Genomic DNA, 16,843 nt, shown 5'->3' on the forward strand with positions numbered 1-16,843 from the left:
CATCAAGGGCAATTCAGTCCCCTTGCCCGCCACCTCGTGATGCTCAGCGACTTTGTACTGCGTGGTAACTGATTGCTGAAACCTAAATTTCCCCATGCAATGGGAGCGAGTTCAATGAACTACACTGTTAAATGCTTATTCTACACTCCGGGCGGGTTCACGATAAATTCAGAAATCTTCAATTGCTGCGAAAAAATGCAGTTTACCATTTTTGATCTAGTTTTACCATTCTTTATTCTTTTTTACCTCCCTCTAAGCATTTGCTTTAAAATTTTAATGTTTTCTTCGTTAACAATGAGATAAACTCACCATATTTTCATACATGCACGGTCCCAGGCTGTACTGCGATCGCATTTGTGCAGAATTCTATTTCTCTCTGGTTACCTTAACCCCAATGACTGGTGGTTTCTTTCGTACTTAAGCTTATGTTTTAACAAACCCTCATCTTCTTAACCTTGTCGTTTTGTCCAACTTGCTTTGCTTCTATTCTTCGTTCGATATCGTAGTGCCAGCTCAGCACAAGAAATTATTCCCCCGTCTCTGTTGTGGGGCTACAAGTTTGTTTGAAAACAGCAAACATTTGTTATTTTGTCGTGTATGAGTGGTGGTTTATTTTGTGCAGCGGTAGAGTAATTTTATCCTGCGAATATCGCTGCGGCTCATTCCCGGCTTGTCGTAGACCTCTTTCAGTTGCTTGCCGTTCTTGTCAAGCATAGTGTTCAGCTTTGGCTTACGAGCAAAGGTCTTCGAGCCGTAAAGCATGACCCAGTTCTTGTCAAAAGGCACCAGCAGACGATTCTCCCAGGGTTCCAGCTTGTCGAACTGTTCTCTGTTTTCTGGGGGAGGGAAGAAGAGAGAAGTATATGGTTAGCGACGAGCACAAAACCATTCAGACACTGCAGCATGTGGTTTCAGCAGTTCTATCCGCTCTTTAATAGTAATAATCAAGCAATCTCTAAATCTTCTGGACCTCCATATACGACGGAAATTCTTTCGTCTATCGTTGTTCCACTCCCTCTACTACAACCATTCAACTTTCGCACACAGGCACATCAGAGCAGCACATCACATGTCATCGCGTTCCCACCATGCGTATAAAATTCAAACAATTTTCGCCCGCGCAAAGAATATTCAGAATTCTCCATTAGTATTGGCTATAAGGCAGTGGAATGGTTTACCTGGTTGCATTGTGGCTATTAATCATCATATTTCCGTTCGTCGTTACTAACATTTCTTGAATCAGGCGCGCAGCATTGCAGTCTGTTTGAACTTGCCGCCTTGTACATCTGGTTTGCCTTGTGCGTGTACATATTTTTTTTACTGCACACTGCACTATGCCCACGATGTATAACTCCAATCCAGTTTGATAATTCACGCTTTGTTCTTTTATTACTGTCTTTCCTATATTTGTATTAATTATGAAGTGAACCCTTGAGTAACTTTGCTGTCTGCCCTACCTCCCTATGTAATGCCCAGCCGGGCCCTTAGGCTACTTAAATAAACAAACGTTCTGACAGTCACTTGACGAAGAAAAACTGGCGTGGACACTAAATCTCCTCAATGAGGGCATGAGGCGTTATCGTGAATGGATAAAGGCCCATATTTGCGGAATTCTAATTCAGTAACTTTATTCTCTACTTTACATTCATAGATCGCTGGGAGTCATCATGCGACTCCTGGAACATCGGCGCAGCGCTTTTAAGCTATGTGCCACCATCGCGGCAGATGGCTCTTTAAAACACAGCCACTGGCGGGGCTTGTGAAACCTATTTTGCTCTTCCCAAACAACCTCCAGCCACCAGTCATTAATTTAACTTCCACCCGTCACGGTGTGCAGGTTGTGATAACGTCACGAGCTCACGCGGCCTATGTGACACGAGTGCCACCTGCTTCTCTGAGTATGCTTCGTTCACGCTGACGCCTAGTTTCCACCTGTGCGGGAACCTTAATGCATCGCGCTAAAAAATTATGACGTGACTTCCATGCAGTAAGTGCTTCAATCCACCACCGTCAACACTTTATTGAAACTACTCCACGCTTTCTCCTTGTTAATTTGGTCCTCTCACTTACAGCTGTGTATACATCATTAAATTTTGGATTTCACTGTAATTTGTGTTGCGAACTTGAAATCTCTCAGTCATTTTGCACAGCAACCTGCTCTGTCCTATCGTCGACATCCAGCTATGTCCAACATTCATAGAAAAAATTTTGAACATTGGAAAACTGTGAGGCACTGTTGTGGAAATATTGAAGATAATAGTCCATTCTTCCGATGTGTAGCGAAATCCTTTTTAAATTGTTTTTTCATCGCTCGCATCGAACAGTTAAGACTGCCATATAAAACCAATGGGGAACGCTTTTGACGATAACAAAAACGTTAATAACAAAAAAATGGAAGCCTGCCGGCGGGAGATCTGCAGGTATATTGACTGTTATAGTGAAATCTTACAATATATGAAAAAACTGCGTTCATAAACAGGTTTTGTTTAAAAATTCTTTTGTCCAGAATTGTTGGGTATGTTCTAGCCCAGCATGTGAATACTGCCAGGGTACAGCTATTACATTTTTTTATTCTCGACGTGCACCAGTGAGCTGCTCATTTCACGACACCGTCGAATTCCAGGCGGTGAAAAAGAAACATCTATTAAACCAATCGTTCTTTTCGGTACGTTGTGCTCTTTGAGGGACAACATTCACAAAATAAAACGGGGCTACGTACACAACCACTCAGCTGGTGTTTTTAGCGCGTGATCTCTTAAGCAGCTGCGCATATTCCACACAATCTCACAGCCGTGGGCGAATTCATTGACACATTCACTGAAATACTCGCCAGTCATAATTGAGAGGCTAGTCCTGTTCTGCAAGCTTCACATGCACGGAAGCTGCACGTCAGTCACGGCATTTCTTCAACAGCCCACTCCTTGGACATCGCAGCTAGGGACGACTAGAGACCTATTTTATAACGATTAGAGGCACCAAACTTTCTGGTTCTGTTTCTTCTCTTCCCCATAACGGCGCTCATTGCCTTACGAACAATGAAACTGGAGCGATATACAACAGAGCGCTTTGAATAACTTATATACACTCTTTTATTGCGAAAGCAATACTTCGCCAGTTCTAACCGCTCGTCGCGTGGTCCGTGGACAACCCTGCTCCTCGAGGAGCCACCGCCGCGCCTAACAGATGGTGTGACGTCAGCCTCTCAGATGCTATAATGACGCGTGACGTCACCTTACTCTCTCCCCCGCAGCCAGAAGGAGCCGGTCGTGCCGCGCTCGTCGAGGAGTCTCGCCATGGAGGTCACCGACGAAGAGTCTATATCTGAATCTAGTTGCTCTACTGCTTCTGCATTATATTGCTTTCGCAACCAACCCGGTTTAACCAGAGCTAAACCACACCAATCTTTTCCTCACGTATGCTTTCGCTTGCAGTGTGCAGTAACGTCAGTATAGTGGGCACACAGAACAGCGAAAAGTACTGTGCTGTGATGAACAGTGACACAGTCACTTGCTGCATCTCCTGCAATGGATGGATGGAAAACATTATTAAGCAAGCGAGTTTGGACCGTGCAAGGTCTCAGGGCCACCGCACAGCCCTCACATTACGCGCATGTGTCCAGGCCACGTAGGGCCATGGCACTGGCACCCCGGTTCACACAGCGAAGTTGCTTGTCCGGGTCCTGCGACGCAAGGAGGGCTTGCCATTCCTCCGATGTACCGATGGCGGGTGTCCCTGCGGGGGAGGATCGGCAGGGCACCCGAAGAGGATGTGGTCCAGGGTGGCGTGCGATTCTCCGTAGAGAGTGCACTCGGGGGAAACATGGGTCTGGAGTCACCTCCAGAGGATTTGTTGTGAGTGGGATAGGCGGGGGTGGGAGGGGGATAGAGTCGACAGGAGGGCGTGCTTGTTGAGTTTGTTCTGAGAACGTGTGTGCCCGCTCCCTCGAGAAACCCCGGCTGGGGTCGCCATTTGCCCGGCAAATAAGTCCTCGGGCTATGTTATCGGCGGCCTCATTTCCGGGATTGCCAGTGTGAGCCGGCACCCACACGAGCTCAATACGCCTATCTGGATTTAGGGGGCACATTCTCAATATCTGCCACGCTGGGGGATGGACGCATCCGCCGGCGAAGTTAAGAATGGCGGTTTTGGAATCGCTGAGTATATAAGCCGCATTGGTTTGAGCAATGGCTATTGCTATAGATAGCTGCTTCCTCTGCTTCTTCCGGGGTACAAGGGGAGTCTATGAAATGGGCAAATGGGGGGAGGGGGGGGGCTGCTGGATGATAAGCCCCAGCTACTGAACGGTCTGGACCACACGCGGCGTCCACCCAGCGCACATCCTCTGAAGTGCCATATTCTTTATGGAGAGCTTTGGCTCGCGCGACTCGGCGGGATTGGTGGTATTCAGGGTGGACATTCTTAGGAAGGGGTCTCAGGATAAACGCGGCGTGTATGGCGCGGGGGAGAGAGATGAAGTCTGTCGTGTGTGCCAGTATGCGAATTCCCAGAGAATCCAGTATATATCGTCCGGTTTCCGTGACAGCCAGACGAAGGTACTGTGTGTAGCGATGTGCATCTATAAGTTCTTGTATAGTGCTGTGCATTCCTAATTTGAAGAGCCTGTCCGTGCTAGTGCTCTTTGGTAGGTTTAGCGCTGCTTTGGTAGCCATGCGGATTAGAGCATTGATCTTGTCTTTATCCGCACAAGAGAGGTTCAGGTAATGAGTGGCGTAAAGAATGCGGCTGAGCACAAAGGCATGCAGCACCTTGAGATTGTCTGCTTCGTCTAGACCGGCTCGTGAATGTGAAACCCTTCTAAGAAGATGTATGACGGAGTAAGTGGACTGTTTTAGTGTTTTCAGGGTAAGGCTGTTTTTCCCCGTGTCCTGTAAATGCAGGCCAAGAATGCGGATGGTAGGTGTTTGCGGTATGGGAGTGTCATGCAGATAGGTCGTGATGGGGGAGGTAGGGACGCGCCGCGGGCGGATTATGAGAAGTGCTGACTTTGTGGGGGAGCATTCAAGCCCAATGTTTGCCGCGTGGGTAGCTATAGTTGTGGCGGCTTCCTGAAGGGTCGATTCTATGTCGCCATCCGAGCCGTATGTGGTCCAAACCGTTACATCATCCGCGTAAACTGTGTGTCCTAAGTGCGGAATGCGGCTGAGAGCCTTGGCCAGGGGGATGAGGGTGAGGTTGAAGAGGAAGGGAGATAACACCGCCCCTTGCGGGGTACCAACATTACCAAGTGTGAAAGGGGGGGGGGGGGGGGGCTGTATATCATCTATATGCACTGAGGCTGTGCGACCGTTCAAGAAGGCCCGGATATAGTTGTAGGTCTTAGGCCCCAACTGCAGCTCTTGGATGCCCTGCAGGATGGCGCTGTGCGTAACTTTGTCCAATGCTTTGGTGAGGTCGACTGCCAGGATTGCTCTGGTGTGATGTAACATGTCATTGAGGATAGCGTGTGAAATCTGCAGTAGGGCGTCCTGTGCTGAGAGGTGGGCTCGAAATCCTACCATAGTATGGGGATTCCATGTCTTGCGTGAGACGGGTGAGGATGACATGTTCAAACAGTTTGCCCAAGCACGAAGTCAGCGAAATGGGGCGGAGGTTTTGGGCGTTAATGGCTTATTTGGTTTAGGAATGAAAATTATTTTCCCGTGCTTCCATTGAGCAGGTAGCGCCCCCATTTCCCAGCACTCATTGAAGTAGTCGGTGAGAAGGGAAATCGAACGGTCATCTAGATTTCTGAGCATGACATTTCTGATTTGGTCCTCCCCAGGGGCTGAGTTTCGTAGCTACTAACCCCAACACCTCCGGATTCGCGTACGCTCAAAGCCTACCGAAATCAAAACTATGGACGAAGAACAGTGTCGTAAGAAAATACTCTAAACACACTGGAGCATATCCGCTTCAGTTAGGTTGTTTGTGAGGCCCTGCGCACCTGCACGAGCCCAAAGCAGAACCTCGCAGCAAAAGTCCCCAATCCAACTGAGGCTTTCCTCACCTGGTTCGGCGTTCTCCGGGAAGACGTCGATGTACTCATCCCTGTCGGAGCGCGAGTGCTCGTGGTCGAACCCTATAGCGTGCATCAGCTCGTGGAGTATGGTGCCCCGGTAGAGGCAGCCGAAGCCAAGGGATACGTTCTGAGCACCGGCCTGGAGGCCGATGTGGGAGTAACAGCTAAGTCATAATGAAAGCATGATGGAAAGGCAAGGTTCATGTAATGGTCGAATTATGGGGTGTTTTATTATTAAATAAGTCAAACTTTTGCTTTGTAGTCTTTGTTCTTAGCCTTATCTGGCTCCAATTTTCCGCTTTTAGCTCAAGAGGTCTTCGAGACTAATGGCAGAAAATTAAAAAATTACCCAATTCACTTTGGATATTCAAAAGTGCGCTTGGCGAAAGCCTTGTAGTCAACCCACTGCCGCTTCCCCGAACCGCTTGGCGCGTGGCGGGATTCCTGCATGTGCGCTTTTTATTGTATTTGGTCACTGCGGTCTCTATTTTGATTGCAGTGTTTTAGAGCGCAGCTCTTTGGCGCCCGTTTCGCGGCGTCGCCGTCGCCGTTGTCCGTTCGGCGTTCATTGTGTTCTTTGGCGCTAGCGTTCACGTTTTACACTCCGATCATTTTAAGGAAAAGAAGCGCTCATAACTGGCTCCCTGGGTCAGTGGACGCCTAAATCGTGCTTTTCAATCAATCAATCAATCAATTTTATTTCCTTAAAGACCCCTTTTCAGGGGCATTACATAAGGGGTGGGTACAACGTTTGGTGCGACAAAGTAATCATGCGTTATGATGATGACAAAAAGGTGTTAGCTCTGCGTGCGAAGTTCGCGGGACAGGTTATTGTTGCAATGTCAGCGGGAAGGCCATTCCAGTCCGCGGCGGTGCGTGAAAAAAATGAAGCTGCGAAGGTGACTGTGCGTGCACGTGGACGGCTGATCTGGAGTTGATGGAGAGTGCGGTGAGATATGCGTGCCGGAGGGACCATGTAGGGTGCAGTTCGTAGATGGCTGTAAAAAAACTTGTGAAATAATAAAAGACTGGCTGTGCGGCGGCGCAGCTCGAGTGGCTGTATGCCTGAAAGCGATTTCAGATATGTAACACTCGTGCTGTAATGATATGAAGAATGAATAAATCTGACTGCGCGGTTTTGCAAAATTTCTAATGCGTTGGTTAGATAAGCTTGATGTGGATGCCAAATGGGTGATGCGTATTCTAATTTCGATTTCACAAGTGTTTCGTAAGCTAATAACCTAACATGCATGGGCGCATCGTGTAGATGACGTTTTAGAAAACCAAGGGATTTGTTAGCTGAAGAAATGATGTTAGTTATATGCGTTTTCCAGGAGAGGTCAGCGCACAAAGTTACGCCTAAATATTTGTATGATTCTACTGGCAGCACGGGAACGGAGTCTATGTGATAGAAGGGCACGAGCGGGTTACGGCGGCGATGAAAAGAGAGTACGTTGCATTTGTGAGGGTTAAGCTCCATTAGCCAAATTTTACACCAATCCCGAATCTTGTTAAGGTTGTTTTGGAGAGATAATTGATCAGAATTGTTATTAACTGCTTCATAAATAACACAATCGTCAGCAAACATGCGAATTTTACAAGACACATGCGAGGGCAAATCATTTATGTATATTAAAAACAAAAGGGGACCTAGTACGGAACCTTGAGGGACGCCAGATGTTACAGGAAGGAAGCTGGAAGTGTGTTCATTTACAAAGACGGACTGAGTGCGGTTAGTTAGGAATTCTTTAATCCATGCAACAACATTAGGATCGATATTAAGGTTAGATAACTTGTACAACAGGCGTTTGTGGGGAACTTTATCGAAGGCTTTTTTAAAATCAAGAAATATAGCGTCAGTTTGCAGGTTAAGATCTAGGTTGGCATGCAAGTCATGAATAAAAAGAGCTAGTTGAGTGTCGCAAGAAAAGCCTTTCCGGAACCCGTGCTGCGCAGGATGAAAAAAATTGTTCGAATCCAAGAAGGCAATGACATGGGAGAATATGATGTGTTCCATTAGCTTGCAAGGCACGCTTGTTAAAGAAATGGGGCGATAATTTAATGGAGAATTTGTGTTACCGGATTTGAAGACTGGAATGACCTTCCCATTTTTCCAGTCACGAGGAAGTTGGCCAGAAGAGAGTGACTGCTGGAATAGCAAACATAAGTAACTGGCACTGGTGAGTTTCGTATTCTTAAGAAATTTGGCGTTGACATTATCGAAACCGGCCGAAGATGAAAGTTTCATTTTATCGATTAGTGACAGAATTCCCGATGCGTTAAATTCAACAGGTGACATAACATTATCAATAAAAGTGTTTGGCACAGAAAAGGGGGCATCATATTCATTAGTGAACACTGATTGAAATGCAACATTGAACATATGAGCACACTCTGCATGACTAAGCACGTCTCCTGCTTCATTTGTGACACTGATATCGCCTTTGTGTTTTGGGTTGATGGTGTCCCAGAATTTTGTTGTTGTTGCGGCTCTGCAAGAGCCGTTGCGTAGCAACCGTCGCGGTGGACACCCGAACCGCACCGCACAAGAAGGGAGAAAGAAGAAAGTCCAAGAGGGGCCGTAGTGAATAAAATGGAAAGTCTATTTGAGGAAAGGAAATTACGCAGTAACTGTCACGCTTCTCTCGGTGGACACTCGTCATCCGTTTGCAGAGAAAGGGAGGAAGTGGGAGTGAAAGAATTAGGAACTGGAAGAGGCCCCGTAGAGGAGAAAATGAATTTGAGGAAAAGAAATTACGGAGGATGTTGCGCCGCTGCGCGGAGGAGCGGCCACAGTTGGCACGATTCCAGTGCACGGACGGACGCTGCGAGCACGGACGGACACCGCTAGTATGAGCCATTGAAGGCTTTCGCCTTAATAATTTGAGCTGAACTCGGTAAAGACCAGACAGGCTTGCGAGCTGAGTAAGACATCAGAGTTTAGAAAAAATTTTATTTACATATGTACACATGCCAAGGTTACCAGGTACAGTGACATTTTCAAGAACACATGACAATAAGCATGTAAGGCGAGCCAATTAAACAGCTACCATAAACATCTCTAACTAATATGAATTGCTCGTGGGCGATGTAAAACAGAATAGAATACCTATTGACACAAGGGTGGAAAGGCAATAATTTGACATTGAAATATTTAAAAAGACACCTTAGCGCCAGTTTGGCCTAAAAACCAGGACAAGACGACTATTATTCACAGAAATGAATGGGCATGACCATTGCCGGAGGAACTCTTCCTCACCCAAGAAAAAGAGTTCCTCGGACAAAAAACTGATGAGCTCCCGTCGGAGACGGCCGAGAATCGGCCACACAGCGCGGCGTCGAAAGCCACCAGCGACCGCGGCGCATCGACTGCGCCATAAACTAAAAAGACCCGCAACAATTAACAGGCGAGCAAAACGGCCGCTGGGGAATCGGCCGCGGGAGACGAAGTACGAAATGCCCTGCCCACGGAATCCCGCATGAACCGCGCGCCAAAAGACACGCGCTACCACGCAGGTGACTGTAGCGTGGCGATTAGATTCCGGGAGTGGGCAATTCGGACAGATACTGGAGCGTAAAACACCCCATCGCTCTAACCGATCACAAGTAGGGAGCACTGCCCAGCCAAGTTTCCAGACAAAGTCGCGTAGATGGTCTGGGAGAGGTGTCGACGCTAAGCGCGCCCACTGAACGCGGCACATAGGTGAGCGGCGAGCCGCCGGCACAACAGGCAACAATAGCGAGCCCATAATGTCCACCACACGGTCTGCGACGATGTTGACATCAGGTGCTACTGCTGTTACATGCCTGTAAAAGGCCACTGACGAGGCATAGAAAGCGGAAGGTTGCTCTGACTGAGGTCCATGATTAACAGGGGCCGCGGGATCCAAAAAGCGCAAAGAAGGGCCCAAAAAGTACCGAGTCAGGGTTCGCGCCGGAGACGCGTTTCCTAGCAGGATACGCAAAATACCCTTTAAAGCTAACAGCGAGGACGTAACAGACAAATTTGGAAAGGCAAAACCTCCTCTCTCCCGTGGTTGTCCAAGAACGGCACGAGCCACAAGCTCGGTACCGCCTGACCAAAAAAAAGAAAAAACTGTAGTCTGCACCCGCCTTATGACACGGAGGGGTGGTTTAACAGTATAGCAAAGGTACCAGAAGGCACCGAGAATGACTGACTGAACCAGGTAGCGCCTCTCAAGCAGAGGCAGGTCGAATGTCTGCGCCCTTCGCACACGAGCTGTAATGTCGTTGACGACCGAAGACCACACACCATCCCATATGCCAGAACAGTCGTAGGTCACACCTAAAATGCGCATCTGCGCGCACCACTGCAAAGGTATTGCAGATGAAATACGAGTCTGGGTAGACCCCACAAAAAAGTAACAACTCTTCGAGTAATTAAGAGCAGCTCCAGACAAGGAGGCGTACTCACGAAAAACATTTAGAGTTTCAAGCAGGCTGCGTTCATCAGCTAAGTACAGAGTGATGTCATCTGCATAAGCAGTGACGCGTACCGCTTCGCTCCCTGGCAAAGCCAGACCTCTAATAAGGGAGTGGCGATTCACTGCCAAGAGGAAAGGCTCTAATGCTAAGACAAGCAAAAGGGGGGAGAGCGGACAACCTTGACGGACGCCACGGCGAACATCAAACGCGGTACTTTCCCGGCCATCGAGGAACAGAGTGCTTGAAATATCTCTGTACATCTCTTTAATGAGAAGCACGAAAGAAGCTGGGAAACCGAAAGCATCCAGCGTCCCGTAAATATACTCGTGCTCTAAAAAGTCGAACGCCTTCTCTTGATCAAGGGAAACAAGAAGACCCTGTGCGCGCCGCCGTAAAGTATACGTTAGGATGTCTCGCGTTACAGAAGATAAACTATGTATTTCACGGCCTGGGATGGAGCAAACCTGGTGGCAGGAAATAAGCAACGGGAGGAGAGACCGCAGACGACGAACGAGTAATTTTGCTAGTACTTTGTAATCTGAATTTAGTAGGGTGATAGGGCGCCAATCTGCTGGACATGTCGAGAAAGGAGACTTTTTAGGAATTAGGACAATGCGGCCTCTTTTGAATGATTCAGGGAAAACTTGCTGAGTGAAGCATAATTTTAGCACTTCCGAGAAAATGGGGCCTACAATATCCCAGAATTGTAAATAGAACTCCACAGGAAGGCCGTCTGGTCCAGGTGCTGAGCCTCGTTTCATGGAGTCCAACACCTCCTTGATTTCCCTTGTTGTTGGCAGAGCCATAAGGCCGTCATGGAGTTCAGTGGAAACCTGAGGCAAGCCTGCTAAAAATGGGTTTGCGGAAACTACATTGCGATCAAGTAGAAGGAGCGACTGAGCAATACTCCTGAAATGGTTATAAAACGCACTGAAATTCCTGCCACTGGGTTGGGTTGTGTATGGAGTGTCAGGCAACACGCGTAATTTCAGCAACCTGGCGTGATCAGTGTTTCGTTCTGTTTGTTGCTCAGCTGGCATCTTTATTGCGCCGCAAATAAAAGCACATTTCGCGTGGTTTAGACGTTCCATTTGACTCGCTTGAGGCGCATGTTATCGGCTTACTATTTGATTGATATAAAAAGGAGAAGGCTATATTTACTATTAAACGCGAACAAGACAATTGAGCTAGGAAGTAGGGAAGTGAGCCCCTTTTATGATTTTCTACCCCTGGCCACGCGGTAAGCGTGGGTTTGAGAAACGATACCCTGATCGGGACAGTGCTCAGATTCATCATGTTTTGTACATCATGGTGGCTTCTGGACACTACAGAATGGTGAAGTCTAGAAGGTTTTCCTCAACATGGTAATTTACAGCGTACGCTCTTGAATTCTGGAGTGCATGGCACGTAGTCTTCTTCAGAAGACTCACCCGTCTCCACGCATAATGGAAATGTAGTTAGGATGCTTTTTCCGGGGCACAAAGCGAAGGCAAGTGTGGGACTCGATCTCGTTCATGGCCTGCCGAATCTTCTTCGTGGAGCGACCTGGAACAAAAGGGAAAGGAAGCGAGTACGCTTCATCACCACCGTTTAGCAGGCCCAGATGGCATCTGCAGGTGGTCCGACCACCACGCGTCCAATAATGTTCGCACCGCCATATTGGACAGCGGCCACAGAGTCATTCAGTGGAACAGTGACGCGCGGTGGAGGGTGTGGTCTCTGCCGGTCTCTTCTAACCGGTCTTTTAAAGAAAGCACCCAATGACCACCAGAGAGATTCGCGCACGTTCGGAACATAAAGGGCGTTGCAAAAACGAAGAAAATATCGCAAAATGTTGTGCCGCCCACGTATCGAAAAGTACAGCTCCTAGTTTCGTACAGCCTTTTTCAAAGGTGCCCGGCCACTTGGTTACCTGTAGAGCCATGTTGCAAGGCACTTACAGCATCACTGTGGCTGTAGATCCCTAGGGAGTGACAAAACTTCTTGTCCGCACTAATCCAGCCGGGTTCCGTAGATATCCCTGTGCACTCCATGACAGCGAGCACTGTGGTCTGGACACTTTACACAAAGGCTTTACAACTAATATTTAGTGTATATATAATAATACAACGTTATATTGAGGCTTTTTAAGAGACCACTTTAACCATTTTTGTTTTCTCCGTTATCTGTCTGCTCCTTGCAGCCGTGTTTTTTCCCTGCTTCATTACCGAGTGAAATCAGCTACCATCACCATCAGCAGCTGACAGTGATACTTTAGAACAGGCCATTATTGAGTTGTTGGTTTGCTTCATGTCTTGCTTTGTACAGTTTTTGTGTTTATGGTGCCCCTTCTTCCAGGGTCCTTCAATGGGCCTGCAGTATGCTCCAATAAATAAATAAGCGCATGAGTACATTCCAATAAAACATCACGCCCTCAAATAGTGGCACCCGGACTGGGCTCAAAAATCATGTTGACAGGCTAACAAATGAGTTAAGGGAATTTTTGTTGTTTATTGCCTGCTTGACGTCTATCTAAGCGTTTCGCGTGTACTTACGGATGCTATTGGTAATGACGTAAGGAACGATGCCTCCGGGCCACAGTTCGTCCTGCTCGGTCACTGCATTCCGCTGCAAATTCGAAAAAAAATTATGAAGGGCACTTAAGAACACTGACCTGCTGCGAATGCAAAAGCATTTGTGTCACCGTGAGCCACTCGTTAAATATATTTGTTTACTAGTTCATAACTAGTACAAGTATCTCAAAGGCATTTCCGTCGAAGGTCTTTAGGAAAGACCACACGAATACGTGTATATATAAGCGCCGCTCTAAGCAAGCCATCACGTCACTTCCGGCTTTCATCACCTCCACACGCACCACTCTCGCCGTAGAAGTACACGTAATCTCCGATGTCATCAAACACTTTACCACTCTACCTTCCGCCTGAAAGCCTACACAGATTCGCAGGCAGCTCTGCCGGCTTTTAATGAAAAAGCCCTACCCTTCCCTACTTAGTCGGCCTTAGATGCCGCACTGATAGCATTGAGCCTACAACCGGTGACCCTTCGGTGGATCCCTGGTCACATGGGCATTCTAAGCAATGAGCTGGCTCACCAGCTTGCCTGCGGCACTATACACCGGGCGCCGGGGATTCCATGGATGAGCCTGCCGACGGCGCAGGCGTTCAGGGCTTACAAACTCACTGTCGACGAATACTACACACAGCAAAAATTAAAATAGCTTATTCAAGACTGCCACAGCCAACCTTATCGATCCGTGAAGCTGGCATCCTTGGCCGAATACAGTTTAATCTGCTTCATACGCCAGCCAAACTTTATTTGTACCTGTTACGTACCTCAGTGCTTAAACTATTCACACACATACGCATATTTAGAACACTGCCTTACACAGTGCCACACAGCCTTCTAGTCCACCGCCTATCCTTTCGCCCGTTCCATCGTGGCCCATCTGACTACCATCCCGGGACTTCACCTGTAAAGGGGCATACTACGTAGATATAGGAGGACCGTCGCCCCGGGAGTTTTACACGGCTGCTTTAGTTCACAAGAGAACACAGGTTAACAGGCTTTCCTTTGGGCTTTCCATTCCGCACACGCATAGGAGGCAGCCATTGCACTAGCCGCTGCAGATCCTAACTTTAGGGTAATCATTACAGATTCCCGTCACACCTGTCTGAGGTATCTGGAAGTCGAGGTATCAACCCTGCCCTACCACCTTTTAAAGTGAGCAGCCGCTGATGCCGACCACACCCCAAAACGGATCATCTGGGCTCCAGGTCACCAGGGTCTGAGAGATAAAGAAGCCGCTGACGCGACCGCCAGAGCGCTTACCCACCGGGCACCTCACCCCAACTCTTCTGGACCAGAGCATGTTAGGCAACCGCTACTGCGGTCCCGAGAAATTTTTAACCAATACGAGCGTCACCGCTTGCTCCCGGTTCGCGCAAGGCAGCTGAGTAAGGCTAAGGAACGAATATTGAGAAGATTGCAGGCCAATACCCTAATGTGTCCCGCAGTCGCCAAACAGTTTGATCCTCAATTCGACGGGTGGTGTCCACACGATGGGGAAGATTGCGATAACTTCCACATGGCTTGGACACTTCAGAAGCACCTTTCCCTCCCCATTCCCCTTTCCAAAGTAGAGAGGCATCGGTGGCGGCCCTATCCCAATGCTAGGGGCTGGAGTCTCAAAGGGCTCTAGTACAACAGGTGCGGATGACGGCTTCGTCCTGTGACGTTAGGGACTAGAGATGCCTTTCATGTAAACGGCTATTTCGGTGTGATATCTGGTGCGGTACATTATCATACGGTAAGGTATGTGTTGAAAAAATGAGGAAAGGTCACCTTGTCTGCAGCCAGTGCCAACGCGCACGGGCTAGAGCCGGTTGGCTTTCAGGAGTGACGGCATGTCTTTCGGCGCGGAACCCAGCGGAACTCAGCATCTGTCCCCTCCGCCCCCCCCCCCGCCCCCCCCCTTCCGCCCCCCGTCCATACTCATGGAACAACTAAGATTTTGACGAGGATCCTGTGCACCCTCATCCCAAAGGTAGTGGCCTCTCTAGAAGCGGTCCTGGAGTATCCGGCCACACCCACGGCTTCCTATAGACGTACGTGGACCTCGTCAAGAAGACTCACCGCAACCTGACGGAGCTACATGACCACACTTTCAAGAGTGAATACTACGGTGACTTTATCGCTGATACGACCACCGCGTTTGAATACGACCGCAAGGTCAGTTCTGAGACGACCACGACCGGCACTCGCCTAGCCATGCCTCAGCAGCCGTTCTTACAGTCGCAGCCCTGACTACCTGTTCTGCGCTGGCCACACAACTCGGTGTGCAACTAAAGACAGCCTGTGGGCATCCCCGGAGTTGCGCAAAGCCCTCAGTTTGCTGCGCCCAGAGTGCGCCGATACCAGTGTTCTCCGAAAACCTCAGAACTGGGCAAGGAATTGGTCTTGAGAAGCAGCTGAGCACAAACACCAGAGATTTCCTTGCAGGTTTCCAGTCTACCGCCCAGACGGCGGCTGTGTGTGCTAGAGTAGTAACGAGACGAGCACGCGGGCACCACCCTTCGGAAACAGCATCCACGTTGACAGCTCGGCAATGCTCTTGAACTGCAACACAGCCGCAAAGCCAATTTATTCTTTTAATTCCACTAAAACCAGCCCTCAAAAGTTCTTGGATCAGCCTTTCCTGTCCCTTCCAAATAAATGTTACCACCACCCCTATGCAGACAGAGGATAGTTGAAAGAGACCTGAGCGGAAAGATTTAAAGGCGCTCGCCGCAAAACCGCGTCCGCCGAATCGATGGTTACCCGCGGCGGTGGCTCAGGGGTTAGAGCGCTTGACTACTAAGCCGGAGAACCCAGGTTCGAACCCGACCGTGGCGGCAGCGTTTCGATGGAGGCGAAACGCAAAAGGCACCCGTGTGCTGTGCGATGTCAGTGCACGAAAGATCCCCAGGTGGTCGAAATTATTCCGCAGCCCTCCACTACGGCACCTGTTCCGTCCTTTCTTCCCTCAGTCCCTCGGCCGAATTTCGATGGAGGCGAAATTCTAGAGGCGCGTGCATTGTGCGGTGTCAGTGCACGTTAAAGAACCCCCGGTGGTCGAACTTTCAGGAGCCCTATAATACGGCGTCGATCTTAGACTGAGCTGCTTTGGGACGTTAAACCCCAATAAACCAAACCATTTATCCTTTACCTTACGGCGCGGTTCAGGTGTCCACCGAGATATGCGACACAGATACTGCGCCATTTCCTTTTCCCAAGAAACCAAATTGGTTTGGTTTGGTTTCGTTTATTAGGGTTTAACGTAAAAAAGGGACTAAGGCTATGAGGGACGCTGTAGTGATGGGCTCCGAAAATTTCGACCACCTGGGGTTCTTCATCGTGCACTGACATCGCACAGTACGCGGGCCTATAGAATTTCGCCTTCATCGAAATTAAGCCACCGCGACCGGGATCGAAGGTCAGCAGGCGAGCGCCGTAACCACTGAGCCAATTTACCGAATCGATGGCACCGGTTTTAAGGACAGATTCCCCTCTCTCCTGCGCTTCTTACGCGCTTGCCTTTTGTCGTCTCCTCTCTGGAACACTCCTAGGCGCTCTAGTTTGGAGCCAACTCTGTGTATTAGTTTTTAGAGCGAAAGCTTGGTTACCACATGTCTCCCAAAGTCAGTCTTGATGCGCGTTTGACCTTGAGGCCCGGAGCGCAGGAAAACCACGTGACTATTTGCGGTCCAAAGCCTCTCTCGGTTTTGAGAGAAGGAAATCTGCGTAGCTGGTTCACCTTGTCAGTGGACACCTCAAGAGTGCCACGAACGCCAACTACCGTATTGAGTTACCATGCTTTTACCAAGTTACCAAGTACACGTG

The 16,843-nt window shown here is 48.8% G+C and overlaps 1 protein-coding gene across 1 annotated transcript; it reads right to left on the reverse strand.

Moving 5' to 3' along the window:
• Positions 1-609: 609 nt before the first annotated feature.
• Positions 610-14,333, reverse strand: LOC149336854 (astacin-like metalloprotease toxin 1). Its single transcript, XM_089554256.1, has 5 exons — positions 14,310-14,333; positions 13,000-13,072; positions 11,896-12,010; positions 6,008-6,183; positions 610-836 (listed from the first exon to the last, which is right to left on the reverse strand). Exons 1-5 carry the CDS (start codon positions 14,331-14,333, stop codon positions 610-612), a joined length of 615 nt encoding a protein of 204 aa, XP_089410382.1.
• Positions 14,334-16,843: the final 2,510 nt, after the last annotated feature.

Source organism: Amblyomma mixtum, chromosome 7 (assembly GCF_055824585.1).
Source record: "Amblyomma mixtum isolate Tamu chromosome 7, ASM5582458v1, whole genome shotgun sequence".
Classification (NCBI taxonomy): Eukaryota; Metazoa; Arthropoda; class Arachnida; order Ixodida; family Ixodidae; genus Amblyomma; species Amblyomma mixtum.

Excerpts from the sequence above, each read along its gene's own strand:
- LOC149336854 (XM_089554256.1), bottom strand. The coding sequence starts at position 14,333 with ATGCTCTGGTCCAGAAGAGTTGGG. Across the intron at positions 13,073-14,309 it reads TCTGGTCCAGAAGAGTTGGG|CGGAATGCAGTGACCGAGCA; the intron begins GTGAGGTGCCCG and ends TCGAATTTGCAG. Across the intron at positions 12,011-12,999 it reads CGTCATTACCAATAGCATCC|GTCGCTCCACGAAGAAGATT; the intron begins GTAAGTACACGC and ends CTTTTGTTCCAG.